General features: G+C 35.6%; 1 protein-coding gene across 3 annotated transcripts in view; it reads right to left on the bottom strand.

Moving 5' to 3' along the window:
- BMP5 (bone morphogenetic protein 5) overlaps positions 1-17,396 on the bottom strand; it is a 119,545-nt gene extending 102,149 nt beyond the window's left edge. For 2 of the 3 annotated variants that reach the window (XM_065886481.1, XM_065886483.1), the window contains exon 1: positions 16,395-16,884. In XM_065886481.1, the coding sequence (XP_065742553.1) occupies positions 16,395-16,884 (490 nt within the window). Of the gene's footprint in view, positions 1-16,394 lie in introns of all 3 variants that reach the window. The other variant, XM_065886482.1, reaches the window with a different exon arrangement.
- Between the last annotated feature and the right edge of the window lie 1,827 nt (positions 17,397-19,223).

The raw sequence follows: 19,223 nt of genomic DNA, 5'->3' as shown, positions 1-19,223 counted from the left end.
TCAAAGTACGATCCTTGAGATATGTCAATTAATTTAATTTCATTAATTGTATTAGTCAGGTACATTTTTGTTTTATATTTGTGTGTGGGTTTGTGTGTGTATTCTATCATGCAGTTTTAATTGTATGGTAGGATTTCATACTACAAATTTGTTTTTATCAATTTTTACTTACACTTTTAACAATTTTTGTTTTGTGCATTTTGATTTATTACTTCCCATATAAAGATTTGGCAATGCTGGAGTTTTGTTGTTTTATATAGTCCATGATCATAGTGACTTGCTCTGTTCGATGTCATTCATTTTTTCTTGGACCTTAGACTTGCTGATATAAAATTCTGACCCTTAATTTCTTCTGCTTGTATATCTGTGATATACTTTATTCCTTGATTCAGAATTTACCTAATTATTTGATTGTCACTTTAGCTGAGTTATTTTTGCAGTTAGGACACCATTGTACTAATATTTGGATTTCTAACTGTTGCTTAAATGTCTTTTTTTAAAACTATACACTATGATACAGTATTGAACTTTTCAGGGCTAAGAGATATTGATAAGATGATGAACACATGTAATGAAAAATCATGATTTAAAGACCAGATTTAGCCAAAACAAAAGTGCAGGCATATCCTGGCACTCTTCCTAAATCTCAGATGTAGTTATCAGCCAAGAATGTGCTAAAGAGGTCAAGGTGCTGAAAGTGGGTCATGAGTATTCCACATCATTGTGATCATTTAAACAAGGGCTGATGGCAAAAGTAATTCCAAACCATCTCGGGATTCTGTGAAAAAGATTTAGACTCAATAAACAAACTTGATACTAAACTAGAAAGTATGTTTTTTGTGGGTAAATGCAGGTAATGGCTAATCAATTTAAAAATAATGTGCATATTTACTTAGTGCTCTTTCTCGCCAATCCTCAAATGCCACCTTTAAGTACTATAATCAGTGAGATACTTATACCCCTCTGCCAGCTCTGTTCTTAGGTCATCTGTAAGTGCATGTTTTATAATTAAATTACAGGAGATTATTTGGGTGTAAGTTTATTTAGACCAAATTTATTTGTTCAGCTGATTTTAATTCTCAAACTGTGGTTCCTTGAAGACTATGAATTCCCCATTCTTCTTGATTTCTATTCCAGGAATCAGCTACATTGCACCTTTGAGCAGTTATTTCTAGAGTGGGATGTGGGTGGAATATTTTCCAAACTCTTAAATAACGGAGTGTTTTCCCATGACTGTTATACACAAATGACAAGTGAGGTGGAAAGCGAGAAATCAAAGCATAAAAATTTTAAAAATTAGAAGTGAATAATTATTAAATACCTAAGCACAGGAGGAATTTCTAGGCATAAGCAACAATGAGATAAAGTAACTAGAAAAATGAACAAAAATATCAAAATAGGACTCCCCAAAGAGACGATATAAATGGCCAATAGATATATAAAAGAATCGATCTTAGAAGAAATACAAATTCAAAAAAAGATGTTTAAGATTATCAAGAATGTAAATATATTAGATTTAATTTAGGTTTCAGTATGATAAAATAGTTCTAGCATTTACTGTTGGTGCAAAGAGTAATTGAAAGAAGTTTACTGAAAAAAATTTAGTAATACTTTTCAGGAGATTTAAAAGACAATTATACCTTTTTTTCTAATAATTCACTTTTTAAGAACAGACTCTAAGAAAAATGATCAGAAATTGTGAAAAATGTTTATGAACACTTATAGAGAGAGATATATCCATTGCAATGGAATATATAATAGTAAAAACTGGAAAAATTACATGCCCAACTATAAAAGAATGTTTACGCAAATGAATTTTTCAGCTGAAATATTACTGTCGTTAAAAATATGCCCATAAAGAGCATGCAAAGAAATGAGAAAAGTCATATACTAAAAAATCAAGAATAAACTAAGGGTACAACATTGCATAAACATTGCTCAACTCTATGAAAAATGTATGTTTGAAAAGTATGGAAAGAAATATATAAAAATATAAACAATGGTCATTCTAGATAATAGAATTTAAACTTTTTCCTTCTTTTTTTTAATATCTCATTAACTTTTTATATTGAGTACATATTGAAACAGTAACATTTGGATATATTGGATTAAAGAAAATATATTATCAAAAATAATTTCAACTGTTCCTCTTTAGTTTTTCTTAATGTCATGGATTTTTTTCTTTTTTTAATTTCTTTTTTTTTTTAATATCTTTATTGGAGTATAATTGCTTTACAATGTTGTGTTAGTTTCTGTTGTATAACAAAGTGAATCAGCTATATGTATACATATATCCCCATATCCCCTCCCTCTTGAGCCTCCCTCCCACCCTCTCTATCCCACCCCTCTAGGTCATCACAAAGCATCGTGCTGATCTCCCTGTGCTATGCAGCAGCTTCCCACTAGCCATCCATTCTATATTTGGTAGTGTATATATGTCAATGCTACTCTCTCACTTTGTCCGAGCTTCCCCTCCCCTTCCATGTCCTCAAGTCCGTTCTCTACACCTGAGTCTTTATTTCCTGCTTCTTTGTAATTTTGGAAATAAAGTGGCCATGGTGTCAGCAAATTAGCTTATCATAATGCTCTGCTTGCCATATTTCCAAAATGGCTTTTATATAACAGGATTTCCACATGGAAGAGCTTTTGTCAGAGTGAGTTCCCTGTAACCCCAGGTACCCATGGTGCTCTGTCAGAAGAGTTCCAGAGTCCAATGTGCACAGGAAACCCTATAACCCACATCCTCTTTGCAGAGATTCACCATGCTCGTTAGCATAATAAAGATACTGAGAAGTCTCCTCTTGGAAATATCAACCTCTATTTAATTACTGTTTCTCAGCATCCTTCAAATTTATTTGACTATAAAATTTCAGATTCACTCCCTAGAAGGACTTGAAATGCTTTCAATGAAATCACCTTACAAATACTAAGAATTCTGATTAAAAAGAGTCAGTGATTGAAAGTGCCCAAGAAATTTAAACAGTCATGATTCAGCATGGGCTTGAGTTATTATATGTCAATGAAGTTAGTAAAATTAAATATGATTTTTGATCCATTCATAAACAATAATCTTATCTTCTGACCTTCTAAGTACATCTCAGTCTAAATATTTGGAAGTCAGATATTGAGATTGTTCACACTTCCCCTTACTTTACAATCAGGCCATGGGTTGATTGGGTAGGAACAGTTAGGTAAAGGGAGGAAGAGAGAGAAATAAAACAGAATTTTTAAAAAGAAACAGGTGCCATCTTAGATGCTCATCTTTACTCTGCAGATACTGCTTGACTTGCTTTTCAAAGCAGAAATTAGACCTCAGGCATTTTGCTAAGAGTTGATACATGAACAATCATCCCCGCTTTTTACAAGCCCTTTTTTGATTTCTTGGCTTGGTATTGAGACTGAGGGCAGCTGAAACTGAGGGCAGCTGCCCTCAAACACTTCATCCCAGAAATACTTTCTCTTGGAAAAAAAATTAATTATCCCAAGGTCTTAGCTTTTAATTTATAAAATACATAAGAAGCAGAAATAATAGATTTAACTTTGGTGTGATATAGGGGCAATGAGTGAGTTATGTGAAAGGCACTCACTTTACACGTGCAAGAGATTAGGGCTGTAGCTGCTACGGATCAAGAGATATGCATTCAGTGTGGAGTGTTCAGTGTTATATAGCATACAGAGGAGACTTCAGCCACAACTAGCAGGATGAAGCAGAGGCTAGCTGCCAGAGTTCCCATCTGCAGCAGCAGGAATTTCCTCACTTGTAGGTAGATGGTCCTGTAGCCCAAACTTCTAGTCTAGTAGATATCTCATGACATTCACTGACCAGTCCAGGATTGGGTCAGAAAAGCTGTGACAAGGCACTCATCCTTAGGTGCAGGGCAGCCCTGTTATGTGTCCTTCTACACTGGCCAGCACTTTGATAGTTTTCCAACATCCAAATGAACTCACGATTTTTTATTCCAACCTCCAACCATTGTTTTTGAGGCCTGTTACTGTTTGGAACTTTGAAATTCTACCTCTTTTCTAGTTTGCCAAACGTTACTCCTGTTCATCCCAAGTCTGTCTTTGGAAGGTGGGAATCAACACAAATCCCCTTTCCATTCCTCATTACTGGCCAGCTGGTTGCATGGCACAAAGGTCAGTATCACCGGTGTCTTCAAAATGCTTGCCTCCCTCTGCCTTGTGAGTATTATGAGGATTTGCCTCCTTCAGAAGGCCAAAACATCCCAGTTCAGAAGAAGGCCTGGAGGAGCCCAACTCCAGGGATAACACTCTTGGTAAGTTCATCACTAGAAATTTTTTTCCCCTAAAACGTAAAGCATTACTAATGAAGTAAAAATATTCCAAATCCAACATGGGAAGTGTTGGAAAAATATGTAGAACTTGATAGAATTCAAACCACGTCCCAACCAACAGTCTTCCCAACAGCATCTACAAAGGCAACACAGTACAGCAGGGAGCAGCTTAGATTCTGAATCCAGTTCCTCCTCTTACAAGATGTAGTACTTCGGACCAATGCCTTAACATCTCTGGATCTCAGTTTCCTCATCTGTAAAATAGGGTAATTTTGTGGGAATTAAATGTTAGCACTTGAAATGCTATTAGCACTCTGTCTGGTAATTTATAAGCACCAAATAAGTGTTAGCTGTGGAAGACAGTGAATTTCAGTAGAGCAGACATCATTATAAATCTTAAGGGCTTCTTTTATCATTTCACTGTGATGATCTGGTGTTTGTTGATATGAACTCACAGGTAAACACCAGTCAGGGGCATGGTGCCCCAGGAGACTTAGATCCACATTTTGCTGTACAAGTTCATTTCATTGTCACAGCAGATTGTTGGTAAAGAGTAAAACAGTGGTAAAATATTTGTCAATGTTTCTCAACAATCAAGTTGAAGTAATAATGGTCTAATGCTCAGGATCCTGAGTAGATTCAAAGACATGTATCCAAGAGGTCTGTATACCAATTCTTGGAATTCTCTGTTATTCCCTACATGATAAAATGTGTCTTCAATGACTCATTATATCCTGAATCCACATCATGTGCAGTGTGTACAGGGACAAAGGAGACACTGAACACAAGCTTGTTAGCACACAAATTAAGAAGTAAGTTAGAGTCTGGGGTCAAAATTTAGACAGATCAAATAACTTAAAGTTTAAAAATTGTATGACCTTTACCCCTATTTCCTAAGTACAGCACAAATAAATAATGAATGTTTAAGCCACACTTAGGTCTGGAACATGCAGTAAGCATGCAGTGTAAAATGTGAACCTTCTTTTGAGATATTTCCCCTAAAATCACCTAGTGATTTTAGGGGAAATATTTCCTATTGGTAAAGTTCTACCCGCTACACAGCAGGTTTCAGAGTCCCTAAGCTTTGCTGAAGATTGGCTCTACCTCTGCCTTATGCTTTTTGGACTAACAGGCTTCCTCAGGTTCTGTTTGCTGGTAAGAAGCTTTTTTTTTTAATTGTCTTTAAAGTAATTTAGGTTTGAAAACTATTTTCTCTGCACACAAGAGATTAATTCTGCCTGGTTATTTCAACAACAAAGCAACACATTCTTTTAGATAACGGTTATTAGTGCTTTTCCTTTTACTTGGTGCTGGAATTTTTGTGTGATTTCTTGAAAGTTGGTGACACTGAGCAAAAGAATCCTGGCACAAGAATCAAGAACTCTGGGCCTGGACCTGGCTCCTCTTGCCCTGTGATCTTGGCAGTGGGACAGGCAGAGTCTTTCCACAGTGCCTGACCCAATAGTAGGTAGTCAGTTCCATTTGCCCAATGACTGAATGAATGACCTGTCAGATCTCCAGTGCTCACAGATGTGTATTGTGGGGTCATATCCACTTCCCTGAGTGCTGGGAAGTGATGTACAAAAGTGAAAACGATGATTATTGTTGTTAGAAGTTGCACTGCTGTCTATATATTTCAAAAGTAGGTTACCTAAGCTAAAGAGTAGTGACAAAGAACAAAAAAATGTATAGCCAGACAGATCGTGGTCCCAGTACTGATTCTGCCATTTACCAGGTTGGTGACCTTTGTTAGTTATTTAACCTCTGATGAGTCTCAATTTTCACACCAATAAATGGGAACAGAAAAATATTTACCCATAAAACTGAGACACAGATTAACTAAAATAATGCGTGTAAATCACTTAGTCCAGTTCCCAGCACAGGAATTATACTTAATTGTTGTCATTGTTGCTACAACTATACTATCATTTAAAATTATGTGACAATGTCATATACTTTAAATGTACCACATACACACACAGAAAAAAACAATGATAAACAGCTTGCTTAATTCTGATAAATTCTCCCTCCAAGTAAATAACTGTAAAATGCTAACTGTTTTTGATATGGCAGTATGGAACAAAAAAATGCTAATTGTTGATTTGAACATATCAATAAATTTTGGAATCCATATTTTAGTTTAAGAACTTCACTCACCACAATGAAAACTTTAGCAAAGAGCATCGTAATGACTTATCTTTAGCATGTTATCAAATAATGAAAAAACAATAAATCCATATTTTCCCACTCAACATATTAGGAAATATCATAAGTCTATGTGATGACTTTATAATATGGATCCTGTAATCAGAAGAGGTCCACAGTTCATGTATGGCCTTTTGTGTGACTTTTTGGATAAAACTCATAAATTCCCATCCTGCTTTAAAATATTATAACAAGAAGCAATTCAGGAAAATTAATAAAAAGATCTGACTGTCATCTGAAAAACAAAAGAAACACCCAAAGAAATAGTCTAGGAAAGTCAAAATGCTTAAGGCTGAATTGTTTGAAATAGAAACAAAATGATAATAATAATAATACGAATAGTAATGAGAAGAGCTACAAATTAGAAAATCATAAATTCAAACATGATCTGATTAACAGACAACACTAAAAGTGCCAGGATTGAATGATTATTTGAACAGAGTGGCTTTCCTCTTTTAGAGTTCAGGAGTTTATTCACCAATAAACTGATTCATCATGAATCAACTTTTTGCAAAATTAAAACTAAAGAAAAACACAAGTTGACTTCTGAAAATAAGCTTTCGAACTCAAGATTTTTTCTTCCTGTCTTTCAAAAGGGTCTTTTAGAGAATGCCCAGCCTTCACCACCACAAGTTTTCTAATTCTATATTATCACTTTGTCCTGCCATCAGTTTCCCCTTCTCCATAACAAGCAAGGTAATATCTGGAACTAAAGTAGAATGTTGGGTTCGTTCTAGGAAAGGGACCAAAAGTAACTGAAAAGCACCTTTCAGCAGCAACTCACAGAAAGTGTTGCCTTCAGGTGATCACAGGGAAGCCCCACAGTTACCCAAAGGCTCAGTCATGAACTGACCTTTCCTTGGACACCCCAAGGAGGGAGCAGAGCCCATCAACTGACAAATTTGAAGACAGAGTCCCTGAAATTTAAGTTCATTTTCTTTTGGATGGAGCAAAAGTCATGTGCATAATGTTCCACAGTTTCAGATAGAAAATTATCTGACAATGTCTGGTAGACTGGGCGTAGAACACCAACTGAAACATTAGAACAGCATGGATATCCTCTAGTAGAAGGAATTATAGTAGCAATAGGGATTGTTAATTGCATCCTTTGCTCATGTCGGCTCAAAGACGTATACCCTTGCCTTATTAAGTTCTAACTACAATTCTGTATTATGATCTCCACTTTACAGATGAGGGAACAGTCCCACGAAGTGAACTAGTTTCTTCAAAGATATGCAGGTGTTAATGCAAAGCTGATTTTCAAACCAGTGTGACTCCAAAACGCTTACACTTAAACCCTCCTGAGAGGGTTAGAGAACCAAATAACCCCTCCTCACTCTGAGCAAAGAAAACATCTACAAAATATTAACCATAAGGCTTATAGAATTGATGACCTTCACCTCTTCCTCACTAAATGAGTCTTCAATGTCTGCATCAAAGTTATTTGCAGAGGAGCCTACATAATTTCCAAGTCGAACTCACCCTTCCTCTGCTTTTGATAATTATAGAAGTAAAAGCAGGTTAAAATTTCCATCCTTCAAAGCTTTGAAGGGGAACAGTTTATACTGGAAAGAAGCTGTTCTACTCAAAGCTCCTCTGGGATTAAAGGGTAGGGGAATGGCTCTGGCCTCAAGGCTTAGAGGTTGGTTATTTATGAGAACTAAACAGCAGACACACCTGCTCCCCCATGAAATTCCGCATCTGTGAGTCACAGGAACTCTGCTAGGGGAGAGGAAAGGTAACAAAGAAGAAAGACAATCATCCGAATTTGCCTCCTCCTGAAATGAATTTTACCTGCAACATGCACTGTGGAGAATTTTATATGGTTCCACTCAGAATTCACAAAACTTTAACACACAGTCACAGGTCATTTCAGGAAGAATGACATAGAATTGAGAAGCAACAGGCCTAGAGATTGAAAACACATATTGCACTTTATATTTGCCCTATGAGTCTGCGTATATTCTAGTGCTTTCTTTACTGAGTTTTGTGATTGGCAATGGTAGGCTGCTGTTTGTATTGTGGGTTTTGTTTCTAATTTCAGTTTCCTCTAAAACAGTTTTAATATGTCATGTGAAATTACTGATCCAGATACAATTTAAGAACTTTTTTTCAGCATGCCATGCCTGTTTTTGCCACTTCACCAACTTGTGACATAATTAGTTCTCACACTATATTATGATTATCTCTTAAATTTTGCAATAAATTGACCAGGACAAGGATTAACATAACTATCAGTAACTTGCACTGAAATTGAAGTGATTCTAGAACTCCTGTTGACTAAACATTCAATATGCATTTGTCCCCAGTATCTTCAGTTGATGTCTCAATATACACTCTCCCTGTTTCTCTGCTCAGCTCTCTACACGGAGAGGCTGACTTTTCAGGAGCTGATCCAATGGGCTCCACGGCCCTTGGCTTTCAGTGAAGATCAGCCAATGGGAAAGACAGTAGAAAAGTAAGGTCTGGGTATTTACTGCTTGACCTCCCTCCCTGCTGAGTCCATAGGGGTTGGTTGCCTGGCATCGCTCTCACAAAGGCCACTGTTCCCATCAGCGTGCCTTCCCTCTACAGTCCTCCTCTAAGCTTTCTGGTAACTGTTGCTGCTCCCGTCCCATCCTAGGAGTCATGAAAGAAGGCTCCCCTGCTTTTCCACATTCTGCATTATCTCCAGTTTTTCCAGAAAAGCCCACCTACAACATTAGAACTATTATAACATTAATTAAACTCTCCTCAAATGATGCACTTTTTGCATGTTGTCTCTTTCCACTGGGGATAAGAAAAGGATGAATAGGGCTTGATTCCCGCTAGTGTAACATGTCATCGAATATGTACTCAAGAGGGTCCCTCATCGGGTCTAATACCCTGCTGCCACCATCTTGGAATTCTTGATAACTCTTAAACAAGTGGCCCCACGTTTCCATTTTACATTGGGCTCCGTGAATTACTTAGCTGCTCCTGCAAATGTGGTACAGATGTTGGCTACAAATGAAATTCCAGTAACAATAACGGCCATTTCGAGAGGTCTCACTAGGTTCCAAATACTCTTCTTAAAATTGTATGTGATTAACTCATTTAATCCTCTCAGTGCCCAAGGAGGAAGGTGGTATTATTATCAGCAGCACTTCTTAGGCAAGGAATGAGAGGCACAGTGAGATGTAACTTGCCCAAGGTCACCCTGCAAGAAAGTGTAGACTATGGGATCCTAATCCAGGCATGCTGGCTTCTTCTATGCTACTCTGCAATTAGGTTTCATTTATAATTAAATCTTAAAGCCGTTTGAGCAGTAATACGCCATGGACTCAGAATTCTGAAAATAGACTGCCTCTCCCTCTATAGGAAGGCTAATAGCAAAGTTTCACTGAGGACAGGAAATCTGTGTGCAACAAATAATATTGAATTTCTCCTATCAGGACAGCATAGCTGAAGGGGTCTGTAAATGTTAATAAATCTTTTGATGTTGACATGTTTCATAGGCCTGCATAAAATCTAAGTGAGATTTGCATCTAACCTCTTTAAACTATTTTCTTTATTGCAAGCAACTTAAGGAAAGCTGTTAAACCACAAGAACAATAAAATTGTTATTTACTTCCAGAAAGAAGTTAAATAAACACAATATGTAAGAGATAATATAATTAGATGTATTTATTTCTAAAACGCAGGGTTGTTTATGTAAGGCAAGCCCCAAGACTCCATTGTTTATGAAAAGTAAAATGAAAGGACACATCATCGTAAAGGCAGGGATCTTCATCATCTTAGAAATTATAAAATAATTATAAAATAATTAAACCTTTGTTTCATTTTTATACCAATCAAACAATTTAACGTTACACAAGGTCTGGGTTTCTATGTTTTGTATAATGTGCATGTAATTCACTGCCTTCCAAGTGTAGATATGTACTTTCTTAGGTTATGAAGGTTTGTTGTTATTTCCCTTTCTCCCAAAACTGCTAAAGAACCTTCTTGCAAATCTACAAATGACATTTTTTGCTCGTTTTAAACATTGTATACTTTAACAGATTTTGTTTCTACCTTATTAGATTATCATTTTATCACAGCCATTTAGATAAGACTCGTACAAACCTGGGGTTACTACTTAGTTAAGTAGATTCTTGTAAACATCTCCAAAAAAGGCAGGTGAATACTCCCACTATGATTTTTATCACACTGTCATATTTTAAGCTCCATGACTGGATCTTAAACATTCCCATTAGACATCAACATCACAACAGCTTCCTTCTCCCCCCAAATAAATGAGCCAGTTGTCAGGGCTGACTGGTGTATTTTAAAGGATATCTTAGCCAAGGATATTATTTTAAGAGATGAGCAAATGGGGAAACCCCACAGCCCAGCCAATAAAATATGAACTGAAGGTGCAAAGAAGCACTCATAAATATTCCCTAGAACAAGGGATGCATTGTTTCCCTCCCAGCCTTTCAGTGGCTCCTCTGATCTCAGCCCCTCTCTGCATCAGGGAAGCCTCTTCCTTTAACCTATGTTTCTTTCAAGCTGAGTTACTACGTTATTTATGACTGTAAATGTGAGTAGCCCGTCTGTGTGCTCCTTGTACACACACACTGAGAGCGCCCCTTCTCTTTGCCCCGCTTCGGTGTTTCAGTCTGGAAGGATGAAAGGATTTCCCCCTGGAGCCGATGTGGCTGGGGATGTGGTACTAGCAGCAGTGTCAGGATGAGGTAGACAGAGGGTTTCCCCACAGCCTCCACCTGCGAGGCCCAGAGACAGCCCCTAACACTCATTCCATTCATTTTCCTCCTTTCCAGGGCTTTAAAAAATACTTTTACTCTCTCCATCTCATCCTCATTGTTCTCTGTCTCCAACCGTTACTCTTGATCTCTTTATGCCCTCTCAACATCTCTCTTCAACTTAACAAAGGAAATCCTCATTTCTTTACAGATATGCCACGAGTATTCCGTAAAAATTCTATTAGCCAATGGGTTTTATAAACCAAAAATAGATCGCATTTTTGATTAGCGTTATTTTTGTTCAGTGGTGCGTTTTTCCCTTTTTTTTTAACTTGCCCTTGAATTTCCCCTTTTAAGTTTTAATACTGTTATAAAATAAGAACGGCAAAAACAATTAAATTCAGTCCATGGGATCCTGGGGGAGAGGTGAGGAGGCGAAGATGAAAGGCATGGTAGAGAAACAGTTAAAGGAGATGCAACAGCCAGAGAGGTTCTGATGCCCTGGGGAGCTTTTCTCCTGATGGGTGGAGGCTGCAATGGGCCCATCATAACCTTTTCCTTCTCAACAGAGAGAAAACAGGAGACTGTACCTCAATGATGGAGCTGTGACGAATTGATTTTCAGCTCATCTAAGCCTTTAGCCACGAAGAAACAAGGACCAAAGGCAGACCCCAGGAAGGGTGGGGGCAGTCAGGAGAGGGATGCCAAGAAAGCCTGAAGCTGGAGAGGCCCTAGAACTACAGAGGAAAGGCCAACAAATGGGAGGGGCAGGAGGTGGGGAGGAGAGAGAGAGGTGATATTGAAAAAATGGAAGAATGAAAGGGAAGGAGCTGGAGATGGTGGGTGACCAGCCCCAAGCCCTTCTACAGGTGTTATCATACCTTCTTCTCTCCGGCCATGACTTCTGATTAAACTTCTAAAACTAACGATTTGTGAGTGACCGTTCAAACATGCAAAAAACTTCTATTTAAACTATGATTATAACTATCTCTGCAGCCATGCCCATCAATCAGCAAGGACATAGCTTTAGAGAAGAACGAGAATCCCCCTGGGGTGCGTTCATGAATGCCAAGAGTTGATGAAGGAGAGAGAAAAAGGTCTACACCCTCAGTGACTTCTTTTCTCTTCAAAAGTGAAAAGTTGTAAAGAGTGATTGTTTTACCCAGTATTACCGTTTGTGATTCCAGGCATAATCCATGAATATGTACTATAATGGTTTTAGATCATCTTTCCTTCCATCCCATCCCCCTTTCCTCAAAAAAAATATTTGTGTGTGTGTTTATAGGTGTGTTTACGTTACACAAGTGTTAATAACCCTGTTAGAGAGACTACATAGATAGGCATCTTTAGGTAGATCTGTGTATAAATTCCTCTCCACTGGGCACTTGAGTCAGCCAAAACCAACAATAAATATCAAAGATGTCTTTCAGAGCTGTCAACTGAGGGCATAAGCAATTTTTTTTCTTTCAATACCAAGGGAGTTTAATGATTTGGGGAAGTAGGGGAGAAGGGTTTAAGCATTTTTTTCTATTTCATACCTTAACATGTTAAATATGTTCTCATGAAACATGAAAAAATGTAAGCATCACATTTTTATACTTTTATGCTTGAGAATGAATATACATTCTTGAACTGTATCTGAGTATTTGACTCCAAACCAACTGATCAAAGCCCATTAATAAACCCGAAGTTCTTTATCAGGGAAATACATGTTGACAAAGAATAATACAAAATTGAATTTCCTATGTTGACTGATTTTTGTAATTTCCTCTAAAACATCTACAATGTTATGTCATTTTAATTTTATGATCACCAAGTAATCAAATTGGTTTCTAACTAAAAGATCTTAGAAATACACTACTTGTTTATGTAAACTAGAGATATGCTTAAATGTTGCAGGCAACTTACCTAATCATTCTTTTAATTTGCAAAGGTATTTGATATATAAACTAACCCTTAGTATTTTTGAAAAAGAAAAAATTTACCAGAAAGATATTTTTGTTACTAACTAGTGTGGAATTGACTAAGCAAAATTCCACTGATATTCATTAGTTTTAGGGAGAAAGCAGAGAAGTCAATCTGTAAAAGCTATAGACTATGAGACTGACAAGAGTTGGCCTAAGAGTCATGAATAAAATAAGGCAGAAAGTTTCTCTTCACACAATTAATAATTAATATTTGTTTCTTCAAAGTGAACAAATCACTAAAATAATTAAAAGTCAGAATAATGTGTTTGGTTTCATATTTAGTTGTTTATATTGACCTTGAGGCAATTTATTCACATTTTATTTTTTCTTCTAGTAAATTCTACTCTATTTTATGCTTATGAACATAAAACTAATCTCATCTGAAATTTTAAAAAATAGATATTTTTTAAATTATGATTCAGAGTTTGAATTAAATTTAATTGTTCTTGGTGAGCAAAACTTATGTTGGAAAAAATGTCTTTCTGAATGACAAGATAATTGTAGAAAATCCATTATTTGACTTGAAAATGACACAGCAGGCATTAATAACAAGGATGCTACTAGATCCATTTTATATAATTCAACTTGTTATGGGAAATGTCAACAGATTCTTTTCACATTTTTAAATATCAGGTGACTTCCTCAGTACAAATCCCTCGCCTCTTGCTAATTTGATCATTTGCCCTCAATCTCTACTATATACATATCTTTTAAGATACTAAAAAAATAAAATAAAATCCTCTTGAGTCTTACAGAAAGTGAAAAAAGTTTCCGATAATATTGGTTAATGAATTTTACAGTAAGAAGCACTGAAATTCTTAGCACCGTTAATAATGCTATTACACTCTTACCTTTTCTAAGTATACTTTGACCTATTTTATTATGGAAGAAATATAGAAGCTAAAGCTTTTTATTAAGTAGTGATTGACTATAAGCTTTGGACGTATTAGAAGGCATAGTCTAAAGATAATAAAATAAAACTGTGGGTCAATTTTCCTCAGAGACTACTAGGAAAAACTCACTTAGTATCACAATCAATTTGTCAGTAATTTCATGTGAGACATTTCGTTTGGAATTATTAAATAAGGAGAAAACAATACGGTCTATTATTGAAGATAAATCACTACTCAGCAAGTTAAGCATGATAAGAATATATAAATAAATAAAAATTTTCTGAAGCTTATATCCAGTATTGTTTCTCTAGTGTAAAATGAATAATTATATTTCATGGTATAGTTAATAAACTGCTTTGTTATTATAATCCAAACAAATAATCAAAAGTCTATTGATTTAAAAATATAAGTATTCTTTAATGAAAAAAAATGGTCCTAAAAGTCCTTGAATAAAACTCTTTTTTATTGGTTTTGGCTTTCTTATTCTATGTAGATTTATAAAAAACAATGGTGTACGGGTTCAAAAATCATACTTCATTCCTTTCTGAAAAAACAAATACACTCTCTTGTGAATGATCAAAGTATTCAATTTTAATATATTATTAGAAAAGATTCATGACTGAGCTATTGTTTTATAAAGTACATGACATAACACATTCTTTCCTGTCGGATTTTAGATGACCTGAACTGATTTTTTCAGTGATTTATTTTATGAATATGTAAATCATGCTAAATTGCATTTTTTCTATGAAAATATTAAAACTTACTTAAATTAATGAATAAGCTTGAGAAATTGCTACAAATTCAAACATATCATGAGTCACATTTTCATGCCACTCATGAAGAAAAAGCAAACTAATTTAGAATTAAGATATATTTTAATGGCTTGAAAGTTCCAAAGGAACCTGTTAATTACATGTAGAAGAAAAGGCCCCCATGACACCCGATTAAGGCAACCAATGATGACTTACTAAAACTTATAATGAGAGCTTTGTCTCCTGTAACGTGAAACATATGATTTATTAGGCACCTTATCCTTCCTGCTAGGATTGCTCAGAGCAAATGATCAGGGCATATTAAGCAACACGTATTATAAAAGCATCATGTGTTATTAAGATTTGTTGTTATCTGACTTTTCAAAGAATATTTTTTGAGATATTATTTGAAGAAGTTTTAAATTAGGTGTGTAATAAAACGTCAATTTTAAGTCCAAGTAGATCGCACTTTTAAAATAAAGTTTTAAAAGTTCTAACATTAAAATTGATTAAGTTTTGTCTTCAAAAATAAATACACTCTATGTGTTTTTTTGTGAATGTTTAAAGGTAGTAAATTTTCACCTTCAGTCACTACCAAAAAATTTAAAGAAAATTACAGCCCCTGTAAAATCATTTTAAAGTGGTGACTCTTTAATATTATTGCAAGATGAAATACTGGGCCCTAACTTATCATTTGATATTGTCAATATCAATTTTCTAGGTATCGTCAGTATCAGCACTCAAACATAATTTTTAAAATTATTCTCTAACCATACTGCTAATTAAAGAATTTTTCAATTGAAATTTTTTTATCTTAAATGACAAGGAAAGTTCTGTATAGGTAAAGCATCATAGCATGTTTTACACTTCTCTTGCCTCTGAAAAAAGTCAAAGAAGTATAATATATTTTAATCATTACAGTTAAAAAATGTTAGATTGAAACTTCTTTTCCAAAATATTTTTCACAGGATTTCAGAATCTATCCCTGAAAGTCTTTGATAGTAATCTTTTACAATATTATTTAAACTTAATTAATTTCACATCAATATTTTCACAGTAGTTTCCTCACTAAAATGAGAGTTTTTAAATAGCATATAAATTACACTTATATGCCTTTTAAATTACTAACCAAAAAATGGTCCAGAATGTCGCTTTTACTTTTCCATCTGTAAATACTTGCATCATCATCATCATTATTATTATTACTATGACTGTTATTTTGCCTATAGCTTAGCTATCCTTATAAATGCTCCTTTTTTTTAACTATTGCCTGTTTATTCATACATTTAAGCAAAGTTGAAATTTTAACAAGATGTGAAAAGACCCAAATTTACCCAAACCATGTGTTTAATTTTAGCTTTTTATGTTAAAAAAATATATATATATATACATATGACTTTGTTGCCTAAGGCAAAATCTTATTTTATGTCAATGAAAGAAAGGAAACAGAAGCTGGAGAGGAGAGTTATAGAAAATGACTGTATATAAACATGACCACCTACCAGGCAGCTACTTTACCATTAGGAAAACGTCCACTTTGCAATAACATAGATTAACAAATAAACGAACAACATACCTAAATTGACAAAGCTCATGACCATGTCAGCATCATTCAGAAAGTTGGCATCATGTAGGCTGGCTAGAGGAGGACTCTGGGTGGTCAGGGGAGTCGTTCGAGACAACTGGATGCGGCGAGGGTACCCATTGGGAGAGGCTGGGGAGCCCTTCCTGGCTCCCCTGGTCTCTGCTGCCAGGGATGCCCTCACAGAGTACTCCGGCTCCTCGGGGTTCTCCTCACTGGCCATGGCGTTGTACAGGTCCAGCATAAAGAGAGGTGCAGAGGAAGCTTGTTTTCCAGGTGAAAATGGTCTGGGTCTGTGAGGCAAACCCAAGATAGAAAGAATTTCCCTCTGTATTTCCCGTCTTTCGTGGTTCCGTAGTCGTCTATAAATAAAACTGGAGTGAACATGATTGTCTCCCAAACTTCCTTTCGCAGAACCCACTAGAACCCAGCAGCTCCAGAGGAAACCCACAATACCCCTAAATAAAAATACAGTCAGATGCATTTTTGTCCAAAAGCAAAAGTTGATATTTTTTAGTCGTTCTTGTCCTCTTACCAAAAACAAAAACAAAAAAATCTAAGTTCTTAGGAGGTATATTTCCCCAGTAGCTGAAAAACAAATTTACCTATTCTTCATGACAGTGACATTTCTGAACACACATCCTCATTGATTTTCCTGCCTTATTTTTAATATATTGGAATATGTCAAGAGTAGTTATTTCTAAGAAAGCTGAAACTCAGATTTCCAGTTATCCACAGTTGTTAAGAGTTTTTGCTGCATGGATAGAGCAGAAGACGGCTAATATTATTTGATCAGATGACCTATGCATTCCTATATCAATATATGATAATCAGGCCTTTGGTATTTGAATGAACGGAAGTTGATCTTCTAATAAACTGTAGTTCCCAAAGTGATCTTCACTTGCTCTTGAGTTCTTCTCAACCCTTGAGCTCTTTCCAAGACAAATCCTGACTTCTGAATCACAGATCTATGCTGATCTGCACCTTGGTGTTGGAATATATATTTGTCCGGCAGCTTGGTGATAACTTTAACATCTTTTGTGTCGTCTTAGTGTAAAACAAGACTCAAGGTTGTACTATTCAAGTCAATGTGTTTTCCTGAATTTACTTGCAAACCTTCCTGAAAGTCCCTTCACTCTCTTTCTCCTTCTTACTGTTAATTCCACCTCCAGCAGACACAAATATACCAGCCCTCTTCAAGGGAGATCTAAAGAGTAATGTAAGCACAACCCTGCTGGGAAAGAAGAGGCTTCTCATTGTAATTTGAAACTGGTAAAGCAAAAAGAACTTAACCCCTTTGCTACCAGAAAAGACTTCATTTTCGCAATTTTATAGGCACGCATCTGACACAGCACAGTGATGCATGGAGCATATAAGTTCTGCGGGGGAAAAAGCCAGTTTTCAAGCGGCAGACTGGAAATTTGGTCACCAATTTTATAGAGGACCCTTTCAGATCTTTCTTTTAATAGTACACATTTAATACACTTCTATATTAAGTCTCAGGTTGTGGCTGAATTAGCATGAGATGTCTCCGTTCTGTATTTGAGATTATTTCTAGTTTTTATAAGTTATTAAAGCTTACTTCTTGAAAAATAAAAGGAAGCGTCATAAATTGAGGTTAATTTGTTGTTTGTTAATGACAGCCAGATCTCTTTAGAATAAAATACAGTAGAGAATTCACCACCAGTAAATATATTCTAGCTCCCAAAGCAGTAGTTATAATAATTCCATAATGGTGATGAGATAGCCCAGGTATAATGATCTTTAAACATCAAAATTTTAAGCAGAAAAGTGTATTCATATTTCTCTTGTTAACTCGGTGCATTTGAAATAAAAATAGCCTAAGATATGGTGTCATGACTCTCAACTCTCAAGTCATTTCAGTTGAAATGTAAACTGACTTACAAATTAGATATTTCCCATAAGTTGTACTCAGTACTTTGATTTGCCTTGACCCATGCAAATAAACAGAAGTCAAATATTCTTCATGACTACGTGCAGACTGAAATTTGTGTTTTTAAAATCTGATGGGTATAATGGGGAAAGTGCACACCTTTCTAAAATACCATACTTAATCCGGGGAAATGAGCAAAGTAGGTGTTTATCCTTAATGTTTAATGCCTTTAAAATTTGGAAGTCTACAACGTTTTTGTGCAGCTATAATTTTCCTTACAAGCTCTCCCTTAACCTTAGGGCTCACAGTACTTTCATTGTCTGGGATAGCATTCTGATACCAGTTGCAGATTTATCGAGCAAATTCTCAAACTATTATGAAATTTTAATGTTTTTCCTTTACTCTACCTAGAGGCACCCGGTTTCTTATTTAATTTCTTTTTAAATATTTCCTCTGAGTGTCTAAAGCAAAGCCATGTTTCTCATAAATCTACAATTTATTGGTGAAGGCAAGATACCAAAAGGGCTTGTGGAATCTTATTGTCTGCATAATTTTTCTTATGCAAACTCACTGCAAACTTGATGACACTGTTGAATATTTGCCCTACTGAAAATACTTTATTAATAGCCAGGTAGGATACCACAGTAGCAGACCCAAATACTGACATACATGGAGAACGTCTATAGCATCGCTATCCATTGAATAGAAGTAGGGCAGTTTGAAAGGAGGTGAAAGAATACCGTTTCAGTAAGAAATGGTTGAAACCACTAAAATTTTTGAAACTGTTGATTTCATGTACAAACCAAACTAAGAATTTTTTGGCCATTGGTGCAGATCCAAATCAATTACTTGGAGACAAAAAAATTTCTCCATTTCTCCTCTGCATGTATTAAACATATCCCAGATAAAGGATACTACAGTTTTTCTCT

This window comes from Phocoena phocoena, chromosome 10, assembly GCF_963924675.1.
Source record: "Phocoena phocoena chromosome 10, mPhoPho1.1, whole genome shotgun sequence".
NCBI classification, from domain to species: Eukaryota; Metazoa; Chordata; class Mammalia; order Artiodactyla; family Phocoenidae; genus Phocoena; species Phocoena phocoena.
Note: the sequence above shows the minus strand (reverse complement) of the source record. Positions and strands in the feature narration are given on the sequence as shown.